The sequence below is a fragment of the Meles meles genome, chromosome 3, assembly GCF_922984935.1.
Source record: "Meles meles chromosome 3, mMelMel3.1 paternal haplotype, whole genome shotgun sequence".
NCBI lineage: Eukaryota > Metazoa > Chordata > Mammalia > Carnivora > Mustelidae > Meles > Meles meles.
In genome coordinates this window covers 41130174-41155898 of record NC_060068.1, presented here as the reverse complement: position 1 = coordinate 41155898, position 25725 = coordinate 41130174, and the positions used below count along the sequence as shown (strand labels likewise).

The 25725-nt window shown below is 36.4% G+C and overlaps 1 protein-coding gene across 4 annotated transcripts in view; it reads right to left on the bottom strand.

Moving 5' to 3' along the window:
• The window catches only part of DMXL1 (Dmx like 1), a 132790-nt gene that overhangs the window by 58661 nt on the left and 48404 nt on the right, over nucleotides 1-25725 (bottom strand). For all 4 annotated transcript variants that reach the window (XM_045999093.1, XM_045999094.1, XM_045999095.1 and 1 more), the window contains exons 16-26: nucleotides 22858-22977; nucleotides 22093-22314; nucleotides 18301-19986; nucleotides 17312-17419; nucleotides 14561-14730; nucleotides 13709-13806; nucleotides 12530-12695; nucleotides 10936-11197; nucleotides 5501-6591; nucleotides 4834-5025; nucleotides 1985-2061 (exon numbers count right to left, since the gene is read on the bottom strand). In XM_045999093.1, coding sequence (XP_045855049.1) covers nucleotides 1985-2061; nucleotides 4834-5025; nucleotides 5501-6591; nucleotides 10936-11197; nucleotides 12530-12695; nucleotides 13709-13806; nucleotides 14561-14730; nucleotides 17312-17419; nucleotides 18301-19986; nucleotides 22093-22314; nucleotides 22858-22977 — 4192 coding nt within the window. The remainder of the gene's footprint in view (nucleotides 1-1984; nucleotides 2062-4833; nucleotides 5026-5500; nucleotides 6592-10935; nucleotides 11198-12529; nucleotides 12696-13708; nucleotides 13807-14560; nucleotides 14731-17311; nucleotides 17420-18300; nucleotides 19987-22092; nucleotides 22315-22857; nucleotides 22978-25725) is intronic.

Below are 25725 nucleotides of genomic sequence, written 5' to 3'. Positions count from 1 at the left end.
CAACCAGCAAAGAGCCTGAAGTGGGACTTGATCCCATGACCCTGAGATAATGATCTGAGATGAAATCAAGAGTCAGGTGCCCCTAACATGTTGCTTTTAGAGAACAAACCTATGCATACAGGGTTATGAAAGCAAAAGGTGGGGAGCACTTTACAAAATTTGGGAATTCAGGGTAAGCTTCTCCAAGTAAATGTCACTTCATACTAAAATTAAATAAACAGACAAATGAACAAAGTAACTTACAGCTTGACATAAACTATGAAATAAATCTGAAAGAAGATGGTACAAAAATATTTGTTAAATCCTGTCAGAAATTCCTATATCAAATGTGAGTAAATGAATGTCATATTTAAACACAGCGCATCTATTGGTTTAGATCTGTTCTGACTGGCAAGTCTTCTATTAGACATAACACTTTGATGCATTTGTAAATAGTTTCTCCTGCTTTACTTTGCAGTTGAGAAATGTCAGGCTGCCAACAACAACAAAAAAATCCCCCCCTGCTACAATAAACCTATGGAAATGAAAAAGATAAAGATACATTGATGAAAATAAAGCCTCACTCAATAACAAGAAAGTGAACTCTTGGAGGATGAAGGCCAAAGAAATCAAGTTGAAACTACCTTGGGAATACAGAAGCAGATTAGTAAATTGAGACTTCCATGGTAGAACTGAAACACAAACAAGCAAAAATCAACACCAAGGAAGGCTAATATCAGGTAAAAAACAACAAACTCTGTGAACGATCTGTACCTGAGGAAGCAGACTTATCAGAACATGGCAGAAGGTGCTTTATACTCAGAGACATTAAAACAATTAATACAGACAGTAAGTTATAAAAATAAAAGTGACCATTAAAATCAACAAGGAGATCTTAAAAGTGAAAAACAGAACTTATAAAACACAAACTCAGCCTAAATAAAAGACGAGACATTGCCGAAGAAAGAGTGAGTGTCTGGAAAATGGCATTAGGATTTCTCCTAAAATGAAGCAAAAATAAAGAAATAAAAAAAAAATATGAGATGAAAGCTAAAAGGAAAATAAGAGAAACCTGTAAGTTCCAATACCTAATAAGAAATAGGAGACAAAAGACAAAATATTTAAAGAAAAAAAGTCAAGAAACAAAAACAAAGGATCATAGGGGAAAAATAAGAGAGAGGCAAACCAAGAAACAGACTCCTAACTCTAGAGAACACACTGATGGTCACCAGAGGGGAGGTGGGTGGGGGGATGGAGGAAATAGGTGATGGGGATTAAGGACGGCACTTGTGATGAGCACCGGGTGATGTATGGAAATGTTGAATCACTAAACTGTATACCTGAAACTAATATTACACTGTATGTTAACTAACTGGAATTTAAGTAAAAATTTTTAAAAAAGGAATGAGAATTTCAAAGAACTAAAGAAAGATACCAAAGTGTCAAACTGTGTTTTAAAAGCCTAGCTAAATTATAGTGAAACCTTGGGCTATAAAGGGAAATATCATAAACATCACACTTTGATAAAATTTTTCTCAATTTCAAGTCAGTTACTCCTTCCTGTGTGTTCCCTGAACCTTTCCTTATATTATAAATATACAATATAGTACATTGTAATGTTATAGTATATAATTATAACTGTACTATAGTACTTATCACTTAAGTGCAATGTCATGTTATATATATTACTTATCAACTCATACATTTGTTTCTAACTAGACGGACCTCAAGAAAGGAGAACTTATCTCAGTGCATATCACAAGGCCTGGCATTAGTAGTAATCAATAAAAGTTAACTAGTTACACTGACAAGGGTCTACTTAACATTCATTTGCCACAAAGGCAGAAAAGCTAAAATTCAAAGATGGAGAAATAGTACTCATCATTTCAAATGCTTTTGGTATTATTTAGACCGTCATAAACAATTTTTCTAAGCAAGAGCATACAAATTCTGAAACCTCATCAGTTATTGCAAACATTCCTAAATTTCACAAAAAGATATTTACCTGTAGTTATGACTACCACAAAGGCACTGATAAATACAAGCAGAAAGTGAGGCTGCTAAAGTATGCATTACATATACCTGAAAAAAACAACAACAAAATTAAGTATAACTTTTAAAAAATCAAACTTGTCTCAAGACCTACTATAATCTAGCGATGTAAAAAAGATGGAAAAACTATTTTGTCCTTAAAAACTATTTCTGTTTTTTCCTTAACACTCATTTATGCCTATAGAGATCACACTACAAACAAATTAAAAACACATTTCTGCCATTGGCAGAAATCATAAAACACACACCTGCTACCTAATTTCTATTTTAAGAACAAATGGGAACAGATGTTAGCTATTCAGTAGTGCATAAGCCACGTATTAAACCCCTTCAAGATTCAACCTTCTTCCTCAATGAAAATATGTAAACTCTCAGTCTGATAAATGATAGTTTACCTATGGACAGGTCATTGAAGCATATGCTAACATATGTTCTAACTATAAGAGAAAACAAGCAATCAAAAGAGAATGCAATTACTTAGAAAAAGAAGAAGGTTTGAAAGACAGCAACTAAAGGGCAAATATTAGTACTGAGAAAGAGAAGGCTCTAAACATGGCATGACAAGCAATGAGAGAGGCAGATCTGAGGAGCACAACCCAGGTCAGAAAGCAACTAGATTAGACCATTTAAAAGACTAGGTTCTTAATCTAATCATCAAGTATGACAGTCCTATATGTAGATTAAAAAAATGGGAGTCGTAGATTAAAATCAAATTGCTATTTTCCCTTCAATTATCAATAAGATGTGCGGTATGAATTAAAACCAAGAATATCATCATAAAAATGAAACAGCAAGTCCAAATATGGAAAATTACAAAAATGATCAGAATATTTCCCAGCTTCCCTAATCAAAACGTGGAGTCTATTTCTCTACTTACTGAATCTGGAATGACCTTGGGACTTGCTTTGACCAAGATGGCAAAATGCTATGTAACTTATCAACCTAGTCCTCCAAAAGGCTTGCAAATGCTATTCTTGCTGAATAGCAACCTGCAACCACTATGTGAAATAACCTAGGCGTGACAGTTAATTTTATGTATCAGCTTAACTGGACCAAGGGGTGTCCAGACATTTGGCCAAACATTCTGGGTGTATCTATAAGGCTGATGTGGGATGCAATTAATATATGTGCTGCCGAAGCGAGCACTGGGATGCAATTAATATTGGTAGAAGTGGAAGACTGAGTAAGAAAGACTGCCCTCCCTAATGTGGGCAGGCCTGATCCAGTCAGTCGAAGACCTAAATAGAACAATAAAACTGTAAAAAGGGAACTTCTGCCTGGCTGCACTGAGCTGGAACATTGGTGTTTTCCTGTCTCTACGTTAGAACAGAAACACTAGCTCTTCTTAGGTCTCAAGCCTGTTGGCTTTCAGACTAGAACTTATACTCTACTGGCTCTCCTGGTTCTCAGGCCTCCAGACCCAGACTGGAACTACACAATAGGTCCTGGGTCTCCAGTTGGATGACTGCCAATCTTGGGACTTGTTAGCCTCCATAATTATGTGAGCCAACTGCTTATAAAACACAGCTCTACACACACACATACACATGTCATATTGGTTCTGTTTTTCTAGAGAACCTAGGCTGCTTGATCATAGACTATCAGTCCTGGAAATAGTCTGCCAACCACCAAAAATATAAACATGGCCACTCTAATCCAGAATCCAGCCAGCCTACCAGCTGACCAAAGACAAATGAAAATATCCAGAAGTCAGTCCAAGTGGACGAAATTAGAAAAACTGAGAAGCCAACCCCCTGAATCATAAGCAAAATAAATGATGGCCATTTGAAGATACTAATGTTTCAGAATGACTCTTAAACAGCTTTAAAATTGTGCACAATCTGAAGGAAATTTAATTCCTTACTGAATAACATACCATGTGGACACTTATTCTACAGCAGAGTACAGGAAAAGTGACAAAATTAAATGACAAGGGTTAAGGTTATTCAAGAAGGTAAAACTGTAGGAGAGGCCACCATTAGGCAAGCAGAATATCAACCAGGTGTGATATCACAGCCTGTGAGGTAGACGAGAACCAAATGACAGACTATTCAAGAAAAAAGAGAGAGAAAAATAGACAAACATGATCATACTTTAAAGGATTTCAGTATGTTTTAGAGTAAAGGTGAAACATGAAGTGTGATATCAATGGTATATAAAGTACAGTGGTGATGGGTGGCAAGATGATGTTGGTGATTAGATAACTGTATGATTAGTTATGCATCAGAATCACCTGAGAAACTTCCTAAAAATACATATTCTTGGGACTCATTCTCACACACTGATTCAGTAAGTTTGGAGTCAACTTAAGAATGTAAACTTTTAACAAGCATGTCATGTGATTCTGCTGTAGCTCATTAATAAAACACTGCCTGGCCTAGAGAAATAAGAGAGGCAAAATATTTCACATTAATCTTAAAATATATAGTGTTTTAATATTAAAAAAGAAAAAGTTTACTTGTATATTAATAATTTTACACCAAAATTATTTCTAAAAGGCAATTTCTAAATCATTTCTAAAAGTTTCTACTTCTAAAAGGCAATCAGCTTTTTGCCTAAGTGTAATACTAAAAGAAATACTCATGTATCTATATACATATCATATACATACTGTATAGATACATTTATCTGTATACAAACTGTAAGTTTTCTTTGATCAAAAAATTTTTAAGTGGTAATGTAACAATTCCTATGTGTAGTCTGATGTTTAAAACTGTCTCTAAAAAGTGCTGCTTTAAATTTTTCCTTCAGCGTTATCATAATAAGTAGCTAAGTTTTAAAGAATGAATCAAGCGTACTTACTTTGCTGCTCTGGATGTCGGGATGGGGTGGTGAATCGAAGTTTATGATGGCATGCAGAATATCATGTGTGAGGTTACTGAGGTGCAGTAATGGGTTGGCAACAACTGTCTTGGCACTGGCTGTACAGGCAAAGAGGAGGGGTACTGAGGTCTGCTCTGACAGAGGACTGGGAAATACTGGTTCTGAGGTTTCCTTAAAAACAAGGCGAAAAAAAGGTTAATCAACTGTTTACAGTTTTAATCCATTACTTAACTAATTCGGGGGCCTCTTGGAAAAATTTTAAAACAATTAAAAATTAAAAGCATGACAGAAACTTTCATAGAGTTATGGGACCTGAGGAGGTCAACATTCCACCAAATACATTGAAAAAATGAGGGGACAATACCCTCTTATTCTAATGAGAAGCCCATCACCTCACACAGTACTCATAAGAATTCAGAGTATGAATTCACCTGATCAAAGGGCCTGATGCTGAATGATCCTGAAACTATTACACACACAACTCTACAAATTCATAATGCAATGCACCATACAAAAAAGAGCATCCCTTTAAACAGCCATAGTGAAGAAAACCAAAAATTTTAGTATTTAAAGACAAACAGAGCAATACCAAAAACTGTTTCTCCTATGTGTACTACTTTAACTGGCCATTGTCTAAGTTACATACCTGCTGAGATTCTTGTAAAAGCAAAATCAATTCCATTCTCACAGAGGCAAGACCGCCACCATGGGACCCATGAAGTATGCAGTAACTCAGAAACATCCGCAAGAGGGACTGATATTTCAAAAGCCACTGTCTTTTTTCCTGAAAATTTTCTCTTAGTTGTTTCACTTTCATTTGCTGAAGCACATCTTCAGCATCTCCATTTAATCCAAATTCATCTCCATTTTCACCAAATGCAGCCTCTAAGTCTTCACCATCTGAACAGTAGTCACAAGTCCTCTGAAGAGCTATCACCTCTCTTTCAAGCCAGTGGTAGAGCTGGTAACGCAATTTTCCACCATCTATTTCATACCCAGTAGATAATGTACGAAGTTCCACTGTGAGAATCTTTAAACATGCTCTAAATTTTAATTGAACTGCAATGATATCTTCTGATGGACTTAAAATGTCGTTTTCATCTAGTGTGCTGAGAGATTCTATGTAATTAGAACTTGTTTCATCTATTTTTTTCCCCATTTTTCTCTGTAAAGGTTTTAGTTCTTTCATTGAAATAGGGAGATCCTCATCTTCATCGTTATCACTGTCCCATTTTAATTCTAAAGAGTCATCCTGAAATACAACACTCGGTTGGCTCCAGTCAAAAGAAAGAGTGGAGTTTGACTGCTTCTCTGAGGAACCTTCTGAAGAAGATCCAAAACCATTCATTAGTGACTGTGACCAGTCAATAGCAGAAGACTTATCTTCCCTGGCATCCAACTTTAATGGAGAAGAGGGGGAACAGTCTTTACTAGTATCCAGGAAACTAGATGTTCTGCAAAAAGGTTTTGTTTTCTTGATGACTTTTGGCATCTTCGATAATACTTCCAAAGCTAACATAGGGCAACCAGCTTTCAAATGAGCACTGGCTGTGGTAAAAAATAATCTTCTTTCACTTAAATTAATTGTTCCTGCCAGCCCACTTTTTCCTGTTAAACTCATGTGTGTGGACAATACATCAGATGATCCAAAATGACGTCTTAGCAAAAGAGGATGTGTTCTCAGATAATTGTAGAAATTAAAAACTGCAGGATTACAGGCTGACATCATGTCTTGATCTGAAAGAAAATTCACTCTATCAGCTAAGAAAAGTTCAAGATTTGTACCACAGTCCTTTTTCTGTACCATGGCACTTTTATCTACCTGGTCTTTCAAATACATTTTACTAAGATGACAAACTAATATACAGCAATGAATAGACAAGAACACATTTGTAAAGAAAATGTTTTCACATGAAGGAAAAACAAAGGTTATACTGATTTCACATCTCTTCAATCAACAATATGATTATTTAAAACACCCACTTTCATATTCATAGTTCTTATTCTACTTCCCTCAACATTCCTTCCCAGTCTGCTTTGCTAAATCTTCCTCATCCTCTACTTTAGAATGTTAAGAGTGTCCTAGAGCTCAAGGATTGACTTCTGTTCTATCTACCCTGCATGAGTGAACTCGAACAGTCCCATGGCTTCTAATACCATTGAGACATAGATAACCTGCCTTAACTATTTCAGGCCCAACTTTACCCTATAAATCTATACTGCTTTATTCACATGCCCAATTTACATTTCTATTTCCATGCACACAGTCTTGCCTCAAAGCCATTTTATTTAGTGAGCCTTTAGCATAAACAATTCTTGACCCAATTAGCTACACTGACCTTATAACACTCAGGTCTCTGGTCAGAGGTAACCTTACCAGAGAAGTCTTCTCTACCTAAAACAACACTTCCCCATACCGGCTCCTGATCTTGCCCATATAGTTTATCTCAAGTTAAAAACCTAGAGGAGTTATTAAAATTGACTTTTATAATCACTGATGAATATGGATGCAAAGATTCTCAACAAGATCCTAGCAAACAGGATCCAGCAGCACATTAAAAAGATTATCCACCATGATTAGGTGGGATTCATCCCTAGGTTGCAAGGTTGGTTCAACATTCGCAAATCAATCAATGTGATAGAACAAATCAATAAGAGAAAAGAACCACATGGTCCTCTCAATGGATGCAGAAAAAGCATTTGACAAAATCCAGCATCCGTTCCTGATGAAAACGCTTCAAAGTATAGGAATAGAGGGAACATTATTGAACTTCATAAAATCTATCTATGAAAGACCCACAGCAAATATCATCCTCAATGGGAAAAAGCTTGCAGCCTTCCCGCTGAGATCAGGAACACGACAAGGATGCCCACTCTCACCACTCTTGTTCAACATAGTATTAGAAGTTCTAGCAACGGCAATCAGACAACAAAGAGAAATAAAAGGTATCCAAATTGGCAAGGAAGAAGTCAAACTCTCTCTCTTCGCAGATGACATGATTCTTTATATGGAAAACTCCAAAGACTCCACCCCCAAACTACTAGAACTCATACAGCAATTCAGTAACGTGGCAGGATACAAAGTCAATGTACAGAAATCAGTGGCTTTCTTATACACTAACAATGAAAATAGAGAAAGGGAAATTAGAGAATCGATTCCATTTACTATAGCACCAAGAACCATAAGATACCTGGGAATAAACCTAACCAAAGAGGTAAAGGACCTGTACTCGAGGAACTACAGAACACTCATGAAAGAAATTGAAGAAGACACAAAAAGATGGAAGACCGTTCCATGCTCTTGGATTGGAAGAATAAACGTTGTTAAAATGTCTATACTGCCTAGAGCAATCTATACTTTTAATGCCATTCCGATCAAAATTCCACCAGTATTTTTCAAAGAGCTGGAGCAAATAATCCTAAAATTTGTATGGAGTCAGAAGAGACCCCGAATTGCTAAGGAAATGTTGAAAAACAAAAACAAAACTGGCGGCATCACGTTACCCGATTTCAAGCTTTACTACAAAGCTGTGATCACCAAGACAGCGTGGTACTGGCATAAAAACAGACACATAGACCAGTGGAATAGAGTGGAGAGCCCAGATATGGACCCTCAACTCTATGGTGAAATAATCTTCGACAAAACAGGAAAAAATATATAGCGGAAAAAAGACAGTCTCTTCAATAAATGGTGCTGGGAAAACTGGATAGCGATACGTAGAAGAATGAAACTTGACCATTCTCTTACACCGTACACAAAGATAAACTCGACATGGATAAAAGACCTCAACGTGAGACAGGAATCTATCAGAATCCTAGAGGAGAACATAGCCAGTAACCTCTTCGATATCAGCCACAGCAACTTCTTTCAAGATATGTCTCCAAAGGCAAAGGAAACAAAAGCAAAAATGAACTTTTGGGACTTCTTCAAGATCAAAAGTTTCTGCACAGCAAAGGAAACAGTCAACAAAACAAAAAGGCAAACCATGGAATGGGAGAAGATATTTGCAAATGACAGTACAGACAAAAGGTTGATATCCAGGATCTATAAAGAACTTCTCAAACTCAACACACACAAAACAGATAATCATATCGAAAAATGGGCAGAAGATATGAACAGACACTTCTCCAACGAAGACATACAAATGGCTATCAGACACATGAAAAAATGTTCATCATCACTAGCCATCAGGGAGATTCAAATTAAAACAACATTGAGATACCACCTGACACCAGTTAGAATGGCCAAAATTAGCAAGAGAGGAAACAATGTGTGTTGGAGAGGATGTGGAGAAAGGGGAACCCTCTTACACTGTTGGTGGGAATGCAAGTTAGTGCAGCCACTTTGGAGAACAGTGTGGACACTCCTGAAGAAATTAAGAACAGAGCTTCCCTATGACCCTGCAATTGCACTGCTGGGTATTTACCCCAAAGATACAGATGTAGTGAAAAGAAGGGCCATCTGTACCCCAATGTTTATAGCAGCAATGGCTACGGTCGCCAAACTGTGGAAAGAACCAAGATGCCCTTCAACGGATGAATGGATAAGGAAGATGTGGTGCATATACACAATGGAGTATTATGCCTCCATCAGAAAGGATGAATACCCAACTTTTGTAGTAACATGGACGGGACTGGAAGAAATTATGCTGAGCGAAATAAGTCAAGCAGAGAGAGTCAAGTATCATATGGTCTCACTTATTTGTGGAGCATAACAAAGAACATGGAGGACATGGGGAGATGGAGAGGAGAGGGAGTTGAGGGAAACTGGAAGGGGAGATGAACCATGAGAGACTATGGACTCTGAAAAACAACCAGAGGGTTTTGAAGGGGCGGGGGTTGGGGGTGGGAGGTTGAGGAACCAGGTGGTGGGTAATAGGGAGGGCACGTACTGCATGGAGCACTGGGTGTGATGCCAAAACAATGAACACTGTTATGCTGTAAATAAACAAATAAACGAATAAAAAAAAATTAAAAAAAAATTTTTTTAAAAAATTGACTTTTATACCCTTCACATTCCATATCTAATCCTACCTAGTCTACCTGAGAATTACATTCCAAATCCAACCATTTTTCATTGCCTCTACTCCCATCATCCTGGTCCAAGTCCCAGTTACCTTTAAAAATTTTCTTCTAGAATACAGATTTAATTGGCTCTGAAAGTATGTGATTGTGTATTAATTCCAAATTAAAATACATTTTTGACATGAATATGTGTAGGCATAAAAATGTGACAAGAAAAGGCATTGTCTTTCCTTCCTTCATCACACAGAAGCCAGTTTGGAAATCTTCAGCTCAGATGGCCAGGACACTTCAACAGTTAACTGAACATGGCTTTCTCACAAGTCTTTCACAGTAAAACCCATGATACACTTCCTGATTAAATGATGCCATGTAAATAGCCATGAATTAAAATCTTCACCACTTAGTACTCCAAATGATATGACACCTATGATACCAGCTATCAGAACCAATTCAATTCCACCTATGGCAAAATATTTGAAAAGCGCATATCATCATTTTATATAATTTATACAAAGATTTCTATTTTATATTAACCTCCAAAAACGCTTCAGCAAATGGGATTTCTAAAACAAGAGGCAGAAATAGATCTCAAAATATTAATTCTAAAAAATTCTCTACTACACTCTCATAAAAAATTAACCATATCACTTAAGTCAGCTTTTACACTGAATATTTCTATTATAAAAATTATAAAACTGATAAGCAAATACATAAACTTCCACCTAAGAAAATCACCCTTACATCATTATTTTCTCCAGAATTAGACTCAAATGTTGGTAACATTTATGTTCAATACATTGATTTTATAAAAGCAGAAAATCTTAAGTTCTCGGTTTTCAAAGGATTTTTCTGAAAAAAAGGAATCCTCCCACCTAAAAAACAAAACAAAACAAAACAAGAAACACATACTTAGCTCGATGTTCCCACCTAAACCTTAAAGTCTTAGTCCATGTTTTCAACTTGCTTTGTATTACCTTTAGCATCCAACAGTGTGTTTTGTACCCAGCAAATGCTAACATAACTTTTTATTATCAACATCTTAGAAATGCAGCTTACCATCATCCTCTCTGACAGGCTGCTTTATTAATGTTTCCAGAGCACCACTATAATCTTCCAAAATCCAATATGCCATACTCCGAAGAAAAGGATCATAATGCATATTTATGTTCAGTGAATTGAGTTCACTGCCAGGAGAATCAATCCCCAAAACTTTTTTACGTAAAATAGATTTGTATGTTGCAGAGGTATCAAATTCAGACTCATAGAGTCTAGCTATTACAAGAGCCAACTGAATGTCATTCAGTTTCTCAAGACATACCTTCAAAAAAAGAACTCATGGTCATAAATAAGCAGGGACATCTTTCATTTTAAGATAAACTCAACTGACTAATAACTAGAATGAATAAAAGGCACTCTTATTATCTGAACTAAATGAACAAAGATAGTAACAAATAAAACATATACTGCTTGCTTTAGCAAATCTACCTACTAGTACTAAATACCTACTTGCAAAAAGAATTAGCCCATAAAATTAAATAACCCTCAAGAGATTCAACTCAAATGACATTTCATCACCCCCCCCCCTTTTTTAAGAAAGAGAGACAAAGGGGAGAGAAGCAGAGGAAGAAGAAGAGAAAATCCTAAGCAGGCTTCACAGCTTGGAACCCCACTTGGCTTTCAATCTCATGACCCTGAGATCATGATCTGAGCCGAAATCAAGAGAGGGACGTGCTTTTTTTGAGAGAGAGGGAGAGAGAAACAGAGTATGAGCAGGGAGAAGGGGCAGAGGGACAGGGAGAAGCAGACTTCCTGCTGAGCAGGGAGCCTGACATGAGGTGGGACTCAAACCCAGGACCCTGGGATTATGACTTGAGCTGAAGGCAGATGCTTAAACCAACTGAGCCACCCAAGCTCAATGTCAGTCCTGACATTTTGTTTCTTGAACTTTTACTCCTTCCCATCTATCTCAGCAGACTACAGGGTTTTCTAATTAAAAAGCTGTTTCGAATCACTTGTATGAAACTCCGAGCAAAAGGGCAATTTGAGGGGTTCTGGGTGGCTCAGTCAAATGGCTGCCTTCAGTTCAGGTCATGATACTGGGGTCCTGGGACTGAGCCCTGTGTTGGGCTCCTGCTCAGCAGGGAGTGTGATTCTTCTCCTTCTTCCTCTGCTCCTCCCCTCCACTCCTGCTCTCTCTCATGCGTGCTCTCAGTCTCACTCAAATAAATATATTTATATATTTCAAAAAGAGCAATTTGAGATAGGTTATACCTTAAATCTTTTAATTTTTTTAAGGCTTACTGAAAAATAATCAGTTAAAAATATGCTAAGGTTCATCAACTAAGACAGAGCCAAATATAGAGTCACGTATGTTTAAATTGATAGAAAAAACTTTTTTCAACCTGTCCATAAATATTCTTAAAAGTTAGATCAACTACCTCTACCAACCAATGCAATGTGGTTAATCTTCATTCTGCATAAGTATCATTCAAGCTAAATGGCAAAATTTTAGAAGTCACTGTTAAATAAACTAAGTACTTAGCCTTATGTAATTTCCACTATACTTAAATTGAAATTAAAAAATAAAAATTTGAGCCTACAGAAAGAGCTTGAAAGGATAATACTTTTTTAAAAAAAGTTTCATCATTACCTCAACTGCATCTCTGAGGCAGCCAGCTAAAAGAAAAAATGCTGCAGAATGTTCAAATCTTTGTTTGCCTAACAAAGAAAAAGCATTCTTTAGAGCTGCTCTACGCCATCTCTCATCCTCAAAATTGTGTCCAAAAAACTGTGTCATCTTGGTGTCTTTTTGGGATCTATAAGGAAAAAGAAAACATACAAAAATTTTGAAACACAATGTTCCCACAATTAGAACCAATTTTCACCAAGTTACCCATTTAAATGCTAGGACTCCAAAGAAACACTTGCCAGTGTATCAAGTACTGTACATCTGCTTCTTTTCTGAGCAAAAGAGCACTTAAAATAAACATCTACTTCTTCATGTAAATCTCAGACATTACTGAAAAACTTTCAAACTATAAAGAAAACTGCTTTAGCAGTACTTTAAGAAATTATGTCTAAATCCATGCAAAATACATAACCTGTATTACTTCACCATTTAAACTTCCTCAATCACCTTCACCCTCACTGCCCACCTGATGATGACTGGTAATCAAAACCTAAGGAATATGTCCTCTCTCAAAACAATCCTAAAAGATCGAGACTCTTAGAAAACTGACTGGTGCCCATGATTTTCCCCCAAAGGTTGCTATTCATATGGCCTGTGAATATTCATATTCATATTCACTATAACTGAATGCAAAATACATGGTGAACTATTTTTGGTGATCATGTTTATCAAATGTTGCTGAGAACTAGTGGAAGAAAAATTCCAAGTGATCCTCGCTCAAGAATGCGGTCACGTCAGGGACCACGATAGGAGGGTAGTTTGGAGGGATGGCCCGGCCCGTGCTTATAAGGCAGAGGGAGGATGCCTGTTCAAGACTCCACTAATTCATCTTCCCGACTCCAGATCCAAGTTTTTGGTTTAGTTGTTTGTTTTATAGAAGCATCATGGGACATCCTCAAATAAACAAAAAAATGTTGTTCCGGACTGATAAACCTGAAAGCAAACTAAAGTGATCTCATAAGATTCTTTTGCTATGGAAAAAACATGGGCTTCTTTCCTATGAATCTCACCTTAAATACAAAAATAACTAAGAATCTACAAAGAATCACACTTGGCAAGAACAACAAATCTTTACTTTTCCTTCATACATTTACTACTCATGATGATTTTTCCATTTTGAAGCACAGTTATCTCACCTACCTGTATAATCCCCAAATTACAGCTTTCTTTCTCATTGCAAGGTAAAAAATGGCAGCATCTAAAGGATCATTCTTTCTATAAAAGGCTGCTTTGGCTACCTACAGTTAGAAAATATTGGTCAGAATTTCATAGAAACAATTTTTAAATAAATAAAATAATTTCTCTCACATTCAAGAATGGCACACATTATTAATGTTCAATACATTTAGAAAATACATACACTAATGCATGGATGTATATACACAAACATATTATACGCATACACAGACATACATATATTTTTCTGTAATTTCAAAAGTAATTCATGGTGGCCTCCAAAGACACAGACAGATGGGAACACAGGACTACACTTTTCATTATAAGCTCTTCAGTACTATTTTATTTTTTCAAAGATGTGTATGCACTATTTGGTAAAAATCAGACATATGCTACTACATAAGTGTGTCACCTAGGAATTTAAGAATTAGAATATAAACATTAAAAACCTGTATTAATGTGATATTTTGAAATATAACAGCTATTTAAAAGCATTTTACTGCTTTAGTTAAAAATAAAGGGAGAAACAAGAAGGAAATATGGAATGTCCTCTAAAGAAACACTCAGAATATACTTTTTAAAGATGTCTTAAAGATTTTATTTATTTAATTAAGGGGTGGGGAGAGAGAGCACAAGCAGGGGAAGCAGCAGAGGCAGAAGGAGAGGGAGGAGCAGGGTTCCCACTGAGCAGGGAGCCCAATGCAGAGCTCGATCCCAGGACCCTGGGATCATGACCTGAGCCACAGACAGACGCTTAACTGCCCGAGCCACCCAGGCACCCCCTAATTCATTTTTATACCAAAATAAAACACATACCTTCTCTATACACTTGCGTAAGGTGCGGCTATTCCGGACCCACCATCCCACGCCCATGGCTCTCAGTTCAGACCAAGTGGGATCATCTCTCTGCATGGCTGGCAACATGTTCAGCAGCTCTTCTTCTGCTACTGAGTGAAATGCCCATGCAAAGTGACTGGTAGACAGACCTGAGGAAATGTCACCAATAGTGTTTATAAGAAACGTAAGTGTTTTTATAATGATTATCAGAAATGTATGTTTCATATCTGCCATAAAAATGTCTAAACTTTTTATGAGATTCACAGTCACAATTAAGTAATTAAGGTTGGAGGGAATATGGGTGTTTTTTTTTCGTGCTTCTCCTAACAACTCTATCACTTCATTGTTTTCTAAAATAAGCACATATTTTCTATAATTAAAACATATTTTTTAAAAGATAAAAAATGCTGTATGGCAAATGCCACTGTGCTGATTATTTTTGTTCTTTAGCTATTACCCACGACCTTTCCTTAGAAAATGAGAAACATGTAAAGCTTTAGTCTATGCTTAAATAATTGTTCTTTGTTGCTGACTCTCATTGTCCTTTGGTCAATGTTTGTTTTTGTGGATTTAACTTCATGGAATTAAAAGAGCATCAGGCAGATGGGACAGCGCACTGAACAGAACTTAAGACTATACACTCTGGAATCAGAATGTATAAAATAAGCCCAGCTCCAACCCTAACTATAGAACTGTGGGCAAGTTACTTAGTCTCTTGATTCTTTAACTGCCTCATTTATAAAGTGTGAGTAATCATGGCACTACCTTATTACATCGTTGTGAGGATTAAAATATTATAGTTAAAGACTTTAGAACAGTAGTATACCTGGCACATAACTAGTATGTCAGATACTTTTCTATTTAAACAGCATCATTAACACCAGCAATTCTCTCAACCTACTGATTGGTACATGTGGTATTTCTTGTTGAGCTTCTAATTTGTCTCTTCAGAGTACGTTCTGTTTAGTATTTCGAGGTGAGGTACATGCTTATTAAAAGATATGGCTTTGACATATATGGACTCGACATTTAAACCTAGTCTCAAATGCCAAGGAAAATGAAGTGTCCATTATACCTAGGTCTTTGAAAAGAAAGAAACAGAAATTAAAAAAAAAAAAAAAGAAAGAAAGAAAGAAAAAGAAAAACACCTATGCAGTGAATGGACTGCTATTCTAAACATTTTTATATTCTTATCCTCTCTCAACCAAGTTCAATAATGTTTCATAATTAAACACTCTGACTTAGAATTTTAAGCTTTACTTTTCCAAAGCTAAACACAAAATAAAGTGAGGGAGGAAACAGAAAGACAGAAAGAAAGGAAAAGAGAGAACAAGAGACAGACACCAATGAGCAGAGGCTAACCTGTGGAGTCCCAACAATACTGTTTAAACCTACAGACCCAAAAATGCTAGAACACAGCTCTACCTCTTGACTAACTACATAAGACTATAAGAGAAGCAAGGGCAAAAATGAACTATTGGGATTCCATCAAGATCAAAAGCTTTTGCACAGCAAAGGAAACAGTAACAAAACCAAAAGACAACTGACAGAATGGCAGAAGATATTTGCAAACGACATATCAGATAAAGGGCTAGTGTCCAAAATCTATAAGGAACTTAGCAAACTCAACACCCAAAGAACAAACAATCCAATCAAGAAATGGGCAGAGGATGGGATTGGGAGGGAGACAAACCATAAATGACTCTTAATCTCACAAAACAAACTGGGGGTTGCTGGGGGGAGGTGGGATTGGGAGAGGGGGAGCGGGCTATGGACATTGGGGAGGGGAGGCGAACCATAAGAGACTATGGACTCTGAAAAACAACCTGAGGGTTTTGAAGGGTCAGGGGTGGGAGGTTGGGGGAACAGGTGGTGGGTAATGGGGAGGGCACGTTTTGCATGGAGCACTGGGTGTTGTGCAAAAAGAATGAATACTGTTACGCTGAAAAAATAAATAAAATGGAAAAAAAAAAAAAAAAGAAATGGGCAGAGGACATGAACAGACATTTCTGCAAAGAAGACATCCAGATGGCCAACAGACACATGAAAAAGTGCTCCACGTCACTCGGCATCAGGGAAATACAAATCAAAACCACAATGAGATATCACCTCACACCAGTCAGAATGGCTAAAATTAACAAGTCAGGAAATGAGATGGGATTGGGAGGGAGACAAACCATAAGTGACTCTTAATCTCACAAAACAAAATGAGGGTTGCTGGGAGGAGGGAGGTTGGGAGAGGGGAGTTGGGTTATGGACATTGGGGAGGGTATGTGCTATGGTGAGTGCTGTGAAGTGTGTAAACCTGGTGATTCACAGACCTGTACCCCTGGGGATAAAAATACATTATATGTTTATAAAAAATAAGAAATAAAAAATTTAAAAAAAACAGTATTAATTGGCCTTTAATTAAAGTATGATGCATTTGAATATGCAACTCAGAATATCCAATTGCCCAATATCTACTTCTTTATTAGCTCTTTCTAGCTACCAAAAAAATTCCAGTATATAAAGCAAAGAAAATTATGTGGAAATAAATGTTTTTACAAGTAAGTTAAGGAAACTGAGAAGGTGTCAAATTTGTCATTGTTATCACATCTGGACAAAAACAAACAAATGAGAAGGTGTCAAATTTGTCATTGTTATCACATCTGGACAAAAACAAACAAATGTGCTCTGGTCTCTCTACTTTTACTCCCATTTCTTTTAGTAGATTACTACTAAAATCACCTTGGTGAAGAAGCTGAGCTCGGTAAGCTGGAAGGGAAGTTGTAAGGAAAGTATGAAGTCGAACAGCCAAAAGAAATTTTAGACCACATTCATCAAGAGTTTCTCCACCTATAAAAGACAAAAAAAACCAAAAAGTATCTATTTATTTGTGTTTATAAGAAAACAAGCTGATTAGCAAAATCCAAGTAAATGTTAATAAGATCTGATCTTATTTCAATCAAAATATGACTAAAGTTCTAAAAAGTTTAACCTTCACTATGGAGTATGTTAAAGTATTTTCCGTGTTGATTCAGGTCCTAGACCCATCCCAATAATCTGCTGCTAATATGCAAAAGAAGAGTTGTATACGTTCCTTTCAAGCATAGTTCAAGGGATGCATCTTACCGTCCAATGCACAAAGCCGGACTTGTTAATTTCAGATCTTACTGAGATGTGATGGAAATTCTACATTCAATTTTTTTATACATGTATGTAACTCAGGAGATTAAAAAGAAAAAAATGCTCTCTGGGTGAGGAAAAGACCAATTTTAATATACCTGTTTTTGCTATTCTAGGTAGAAGTATACATCAGTGTTCATTTAAAAAAACCTTCAATATTTTATAAACCAAATTAATAGTGATTACAACATGAGAAAAAGTAAAGCAGAAAGCACCTTTAATTTTCAGGTATCTAAACTGATTAGTTAATAAGAATGGTAACTTTTGCCAAACTCCAAAGGATTCAGTTGGATCTTTAATATTATTGAGCAATTAAGTAAAAATGGCTGGCATAATGAATCTTTGCATACTTTCTCAAAGAACTATGATTCTAGGATAAACAGCATATATTAAAGTTAAAACTATTGAGGAGGGAACAACAATTATTTAAAAAAAAAAACAACCTTCCTGGGAGTACGTAATTTTTATAAACATTCCTTAGGATTATTTTCTGTGTAAATAAGTAAACATATTCAGTTTCACCTCCAATCCTGTACCCAATTTAGTTTTACCTTGGCTTCTGTCTCTGCTCTCCCCGATATCGGTGCTGGTAGTAGCAATTGTATCTGCTAAGGCCATTAGAGACATCTGCTCCATCCGGCTGAGTCCTGGTAAACTGGAATGAAGTAAGTGGCCAGAAAGAACCTGAGCGTGCTCAGGACCAAAGTAAGTTGGACTGTACTGTGAAAGGTCAATGACCCTGGGCTTGGTATTTTCCTCATCTGTCTCTAACACCTGATGATCAGTCATTAAAGTTGGGATCTGAAAAAGCTCATCATAACTTTCTTTTGACAACTGGTTTGAGTTATTTAAGGTACTCTGCTTACTAGACTTCTCTAAAGATGAGTAGCAGCTATCATCGTCTGCTGCAAGTAAGGCATATAAGGGAAGTGGAGGCACAGAATCTATTTCTGTGTAATCCGTATTTTCACTTTTGTTGAAAGCCTGGGGGTCTCTGGTAGTGCTCCCACTAGCACTGATAGTGAGAGACCTAAGGCGGCGCTCGTGATTGGATTCAGCTTCATTCAGTGCCACAACTTCCCCAGCAATGCACTTGACAAGGTGCGACAAGATGGCTTTTGCTCTCCGAACTTTGCCAAGGTCCATGAGTTCCAAAAGCTGCAAGGGATGGTACTGAGGTAAAGTTGGGGAAAGAACATGAGCTGCTTCGAAAAGACCTGAATCTTCCGTATCCACAGATGGATCGAAGGCAGTTTTCTTTCCACAGATTTTCTGTGCAAGACTGGTCATGGAGCGAGTCAGGGTTTTCTTTGGAGGATGTAATCCAGAACTCGATGAGTTGCTCTGTTTTATTAAACTTATTAGAGATGGAGTGCTCCCATTGTATGAATCCGCAGTAACAGGTTCCTGTTTAGAATACGGCTGCCACTGGGAATATACATGCATTTCACAATCCATTCCTACCACAAGGATGCCATCCCGGACCCATGACAAAGAAACAGGAAAAGGTGGAGAGCCTTCCACAGAAGAAACCAAGTCCATACTTCTTAAGAGGACAAATTTAGAAAGAGGCACAGCTTTAGTGCTTTCCCAGAGAGGAAAGGCTAGGCTTTCCTTACCAGCCTGTTCTTGTACCTTGCCAGCCAGGGGTCCATACATAAAAAGTTTTGATCCAATTCCTACAGTGAGGATATGAGAACCATCTTCTCTAGACATCCAATCTAAGTGAACTAAATGCTTTGTGTTTGATGAGATACTCTCTTTACTGGATAAATACACCTCTTGTTTATTATAAGCCACTAAATTGCTATCGATACTAATACCAGAATCTAACACTGTATTCAATTCATCTAAATGAATCGTCTGTTCGAGGACCCAACATGAACCTCCTGTAGACTCACATTCAAAAATACTGACATGCATCAGGAAGTCCTGAGAAGATCTACTATTAGACGCAAGCTGCTTATACGCTACTGCTAATCGATTTGTATGTGCACAGCTAACTTCGACAGGCCTACCAGGGACGGTTATACTACTATTGCTATGAAGTCCATCTTCGATAAGTAATGGCCATTCTTCCCAAATGTATACCAGATCCACTTTTCCATTCTTTGATATGTCAGATTCTCCATCTGTTACTCTGCATCTCCAGAATCTTACTTTCTCATCTGAACATGAAGTAGCCAATAAATAAGGAGCACTGCACACAGGATATATGGAAGAAGAACTCAGATGTCCTAAAATAAAAATAATCAATTAACAAAATGTCAAATTTGGTTAAATATTTTTTTCATGCACCAAAGGTTTTAGTCTTTGTATAAACTACTGTTAACACGACAGCATACATTTAGTGTAAGAGTCAATAAGATCAGTAAAAAGCTTTTAATGACATCAAAAAGGTATACAAAAAGGGAAATATTATCAAAACCTAGAGCTGAAAGAGAACTCTGAGGTAAATTCAATTTCTACATTTTATAGGTAAGGACCCTTAACCAAATGTGTGTAGTATCTTATGCCAAACAGCGAGAATACGACAGAATCAAAAAACCTGAATTCTAGTCCTGATTCTCAGAAGTATTATTTTCTCCCAATTTTTAATCATCCAATTCTTATAAATTGCATTTTAAAGATATCAATACATTTTAAAACTGTGTCAACATTTACTGGCTCCTCTTCAGTATTTTTACCATTTTGTGCATAGCCCATGCTTACCTATGTACTAAATGGGCCCTCCATAACTGAAGGGTATTTGATACTACTAATGTTGACAAGATTCCTAAGTGGGACAAAACATTTGGGTCCTTAATGTAATTATATACTCTTAATTTCCCAAACCATCGGCAAGCTTTTTCTTTAAGATAGTAGTGACTATTTTAGGCTTTGCTAGCTATAGAGTTTCTGCTGCAACTACTCACCCTGCCAGTCTAGAGGAAAAATAGGTATACCCAAAAGTCAACCACAGGTGTGGCAAGGTTCAAGCAAATATATTTACAAAACAGGTACATGGCCCATAGCCTGCCAACCCCTGTTCTAAATAATAAAATATAAACTACTAATTATAAGATATAAATGTTATGTAGGACATTTATTGTACTTTGAAAGCATTTCAACAATTTTTTTTCTTAAACTCTTTAAGGAGTATAGTAGTGTTGCAGAAGGACAAATTAGCATTGTTCATTGGGATCTCTGAGCTGAAGAGACTAGCTTACCTTGCAAAGAGTCCTGATTAAAAAAAAATAAAAAATAATCTTAAGATTAGCATTTACTGTATGCTGTTTTTGCCAAACAAAACGGATTTCTTATCTTTCCCCAGAAATCCTCTTCTTTTGCCAAACTCAACCTGGGCCAAAGTTAAATAAGAGGACTGTTTCTAGAAATATTTTTCTTACATTTGCCATATGTTTTAACTGGAGTTCAGCAGTGAAGATCATACTGTTTGGCTAAGGGAACAGCTCTTAAAATTGTGTCAATGCAAAAACATCATTCTTTTTCAAACTTTAATTTTCCTTGCACTAGTGCATCTTTTAGTAAAATATACACGGATGCAGAATTAAAAGTTATCAGAACACTGTTAATACCCCAAGTCCTGCCAACTTCACCAATTAAAAAAGATTAAGTACCTGATAACATGGCACTGAAAAGCACTCAAAGTCATCAGTCCAAAAAATGACAGAGAAGTAGTAAAAAACAAACATGCACACTCTGACTAGAAAAAACAAAGAATTGAGTGATAAAAAGATGGATTTTGTGTTGGTTTTCTTGATATCCTAGAACTGTGGTTTGTGATCTACTCTGTGCAATCAGAGTCACGTGGGACCCTTGTTAAAACAGCCTGGTAGGTATACCCCAAAGTCTGTGATTCAGTAAATCCTAGGGATAGCCCAAGAATTTTTATTTCTAACAAGGTGCCACATGGGGATCTGAGGCTGATGCTGCCAGTCTGGGGGTCATATTTTGAGAACTACTGCCCTAGGATAAAGATGATAAATATATACCAGGACCCACGCACTTAGAATCCTTTAAAGACACAGTTCCAGGCAGTTATTACCAATATTATCAAAGCTGCCAGATAAGGCACAACCTTGTTACTATCTCTGCCCAGGAAACTCTGGGTTTTTCTTCATAAAGGCATCATGAAAATTTGTCGTGGAAATCAATACTTATGATTACAACTGGCTGACAAATGTCAGAATAATCTGAAAACATAATGAGAATTTATTTAAGTTTTTTTCCATTTCTGCATCCATGCAGATTTACAAACAGAAGTTGTGCCCCTTTTTAAATACCTTAAATATTCATGGATTATCAAGTTTGATTAGTCTCTTTTCACAAACTTTACCAACCTGCTGATGGCTTAACACTAATTATTTCAACTCCTTCTGGCAAATTCATCTCTTGGCTATAAACCATTTCTGAAGTCAGAGTCAACTTGCTAGTACTCTGGAGATTTGCTCTGCAAGCCTGATACTTCTGTGAAAAAGGAGATACGATCTTCTCTGGAGAAGAAGAATAATGTTCTTCCGGCTGCCCAACTGCTTCAGATGTTTTTGTATCTACTTTTTCATCTATAAAACATAAGAAAAGAACCAAAAACCGGGGCGGGGCGGGGGGAACCCTGTAAGTATTAAAACGGCTTATATTTTATAATCCCAAAGCCTTATAAAAAAACAACAACACATTAATAGTATTCTTTATGGAAAGAAAATCAGAGAATCCATTTGCTTTTTTCATTAACTGAATAAAACTACAATAATTTTCACTCAATAAGAATAGGTTTAGGGGGCCTGGTGGCTCAGTTCGTTAAGCAGCTGTTTTCAGCTCAGGTCCTGATCCTGGGGTCCTGGGATTGAACCCCTGCATGGGGCTCCCTGCTCAGAGGGAGTCTGCTTCTCATTCTCCCTCTGCCTGCTGGTCTGCCTACTTGTATTCTCTCTCTCTCAAATAAATAAATAGAATCTTTAAAAAAAAAAAAGAAAGAGAGAGAGAAAAGAATATGTATTAAAAAAAAGTACTGAACTATCTACTTATACATAATTTATTCATTTAAGCCTACTTAAAGTTCCAGATATTCCCCAAAAAAAAAAAAAAAAAAAAAAAAAAGGACTCACCCAATGAGACAGGAATGGACTGTAAATGTAAATTCCACATGTGTAGCAATGAACGGTTGTCTTGGGTACACTCTATCACAATTAGGTAGAATTTCTCAGAAAATCCATTAGATGAGCTGCCTGTTGGTATTAATATTTTTCACTATTAACATGGATAAATGAGATAACTTATTAACTATGCCAAGTTAAAATAAATGAATTAAAAAAAAAAACTCTTACCTAAAATTCTATATACAGAGCAGCATTATGGAATGCAATCAACTTTCTGATCACATGAATTTGTGTTAAATTAAAACTTTAACAATTAAAATATATGCTATACTTTTCACTTCTGAATTGTCAGGCTTAAAAACAGTCACATATCATAGTAATCACTATCATGTTATTCACATAGGTTAGACCATAAGGAAATTTCTGAACAGGTGGGAACTATGTGACAGATATTTTATTATTTTTTTAAGATACTTTAAATCAACATATCATGATTAAAATTGTATTGCCAAACATATTTCAAAGTAAATAACTTCCATAATGGAATGACCTATTAATGAAGTTTATCTAAGAACCAAAATAAAAGTATTCATCATTCACCCATTAAGAATTTTTCTTAGTCAAAACTACATGATTTAAGCAGCACACAAGCTGCTCGAAATAAAACAACTGCATCGAAAATATAAAATCAGTGACTCATTATTGCCTGGAAAAAAATTAACTTGGTTTAATGATGGACTTTAATCCAAGTTTTCTTAATTATAAACTAATCTTCACTACATACAAAATTAGGTAAAGAAAAAGTAAAAAATCATATAAATCACAGAATATATAAAAATCAGAAAAATAACCACAAATATCTAAAGTTATATTGTGTTATGAAACTAAATGAAAAGGTAACCTTGGTAATGGGTTCTGGGTGAGTTAGACACTTAAATTCCAAGGATTAAGAGGAAGGATAAGGGATTACGACTAAAGAAAAAAGATCAAAGATCAACCTACTGCTGATAATTTTACTAACAAGAAAGACTGTCCTAATAACAAATGTATCTGTGAAGCATTTCTTCGGTTCTTGATATTAGAACAAAGTAAGATGAACATGTTATATTTTGTGGGTGTTTTCTGGAAAACTTTGAGAATCAAGATAAGTTTTTTAGTAAAAGTAAGAATTTCCAGGATATTTTAAGAAAAAATAGGAAAAATATTCATTTTTAAAGAGAAAAAAATAAATTAAAAAATGAAGAATCCTAGAAAAGAAAATGCTAGAATAGATTTAAGATCACAACAAAACTCCACCTAAAGCATAAGAGAGTAACTTCTTTTAAAAAAAAAACCTCTCCATGTCCTCATATCAGGGAGATCATATGATAGTTGTTTTTCTCCGATTGACTTATTTCACTAAGCATGATACGCTCTAGTTCCATCCACGTCGTCGCAAATGGCATGATTTCATTTCTTTTGATGGCTGCATAGTATTCCATTGTGTATATATACCACATCTTCTTTATCCATTCATCTGTTGATGGACATCTAGGTTCTTTCCATAGCTTGGCTATTGTAGACATTGCTGCTATAAACATTCGGGTACACGTGCCCCTTCGGATCACTATGTTTGTATCTTTAGGGTTAATACCCAGTAGTGCAATTGCTGGGTCATAGGGTAGTTCTATTTTCAACATTTTGAGGAACCTCCATGCTGTTTTCCAGAGTGGTTGGACCAGCTTGCATTCCCACCAACAGTGGAGGAGGGTTCCCCTTTCTCCACATCCTCTCCAGCATCTGTCATTTCCTGACTTGTTAATTTTAGCCATTCTGACTGGTGTGAGGTGATATCTCATTGTGGTTTTGATTTGTATTTCCCTGATGCCGAGTGACGTGGAGCACTTTTTCATGTGTCTGTTGGCCATCTGGATGTCTTCTTTGCAGAAATGTCTGTCCATGTCCTCTGCCCATTTCTTGATTGGATTGTTTGTTCTTTGGGTGTTGAGTTTGCTAAGTTCCTTATAGATTTTGGATACTAGCCCTTTATCTGATATGTCGTTTGCAAATATCTTCTCCCATTCTGTCAGTTGTCTTTTGGTTTTGTGGGGGGGTAGGGGGGTAGGAGAAGAGTAAATGAAACAAGATGGGGTTGGGAGGGAGACAAACCATAAATGACTCTTAATCTCACAAAACAAACTGGGGGTTGCTGGGGGGAGGTGGGATTGGGAGAGGGGGAGCGGGCTATGGACATTGGGGAGGGGAGGCGAACCATAAGAGACTATGGACTCTGAAAAACAACCTGAGGGTTTTGAAGGGTCAGGGGTGGGAGGTTGGGGCAACCTGAGGGTTTTGAAGGGTCAGGGGTGGGAGGTTGGGGGAACAGGTGGTGGGTAATGGGGAGGGCACGTTTTGCATGGAGCACTGGGTGTTGTGCAAAAAGAATGAATACTGTTACACTGAAAAAATAAATAAAATAAAATGCCCTTTCCTACTAAAAAAAAAAAAAAAACCTCAAAGAGATGTGAGTTCTTAACAATATTAATGCTAATATTTCGATATAAAAAATGAAAAATAAAGAATACTTTGTTGATATAAATAGCCCTTTATCTTGTACCTGACATCTTTATTTTCCATTTTCAGTATCTTTCCATTATTATATTCAGAGTTTACCAAAGCACTGTGTTTTGCACAGTTCACAAATTCTCAGGGAAAATGACTAAGTGAAAACAGTGGTAAGAAAATAGACATTAGACATAACAGTGCTAACTCAAAGGAAAAGAAAAATAGAAAAACGTGGAATTAAGAAACAGTGTACAAGAAATATAAGAAAAATAACCTGGAACAAATACAGAATGAAATTAGTATTATGTGGGGCTTAATAATAGACTTTTAAAA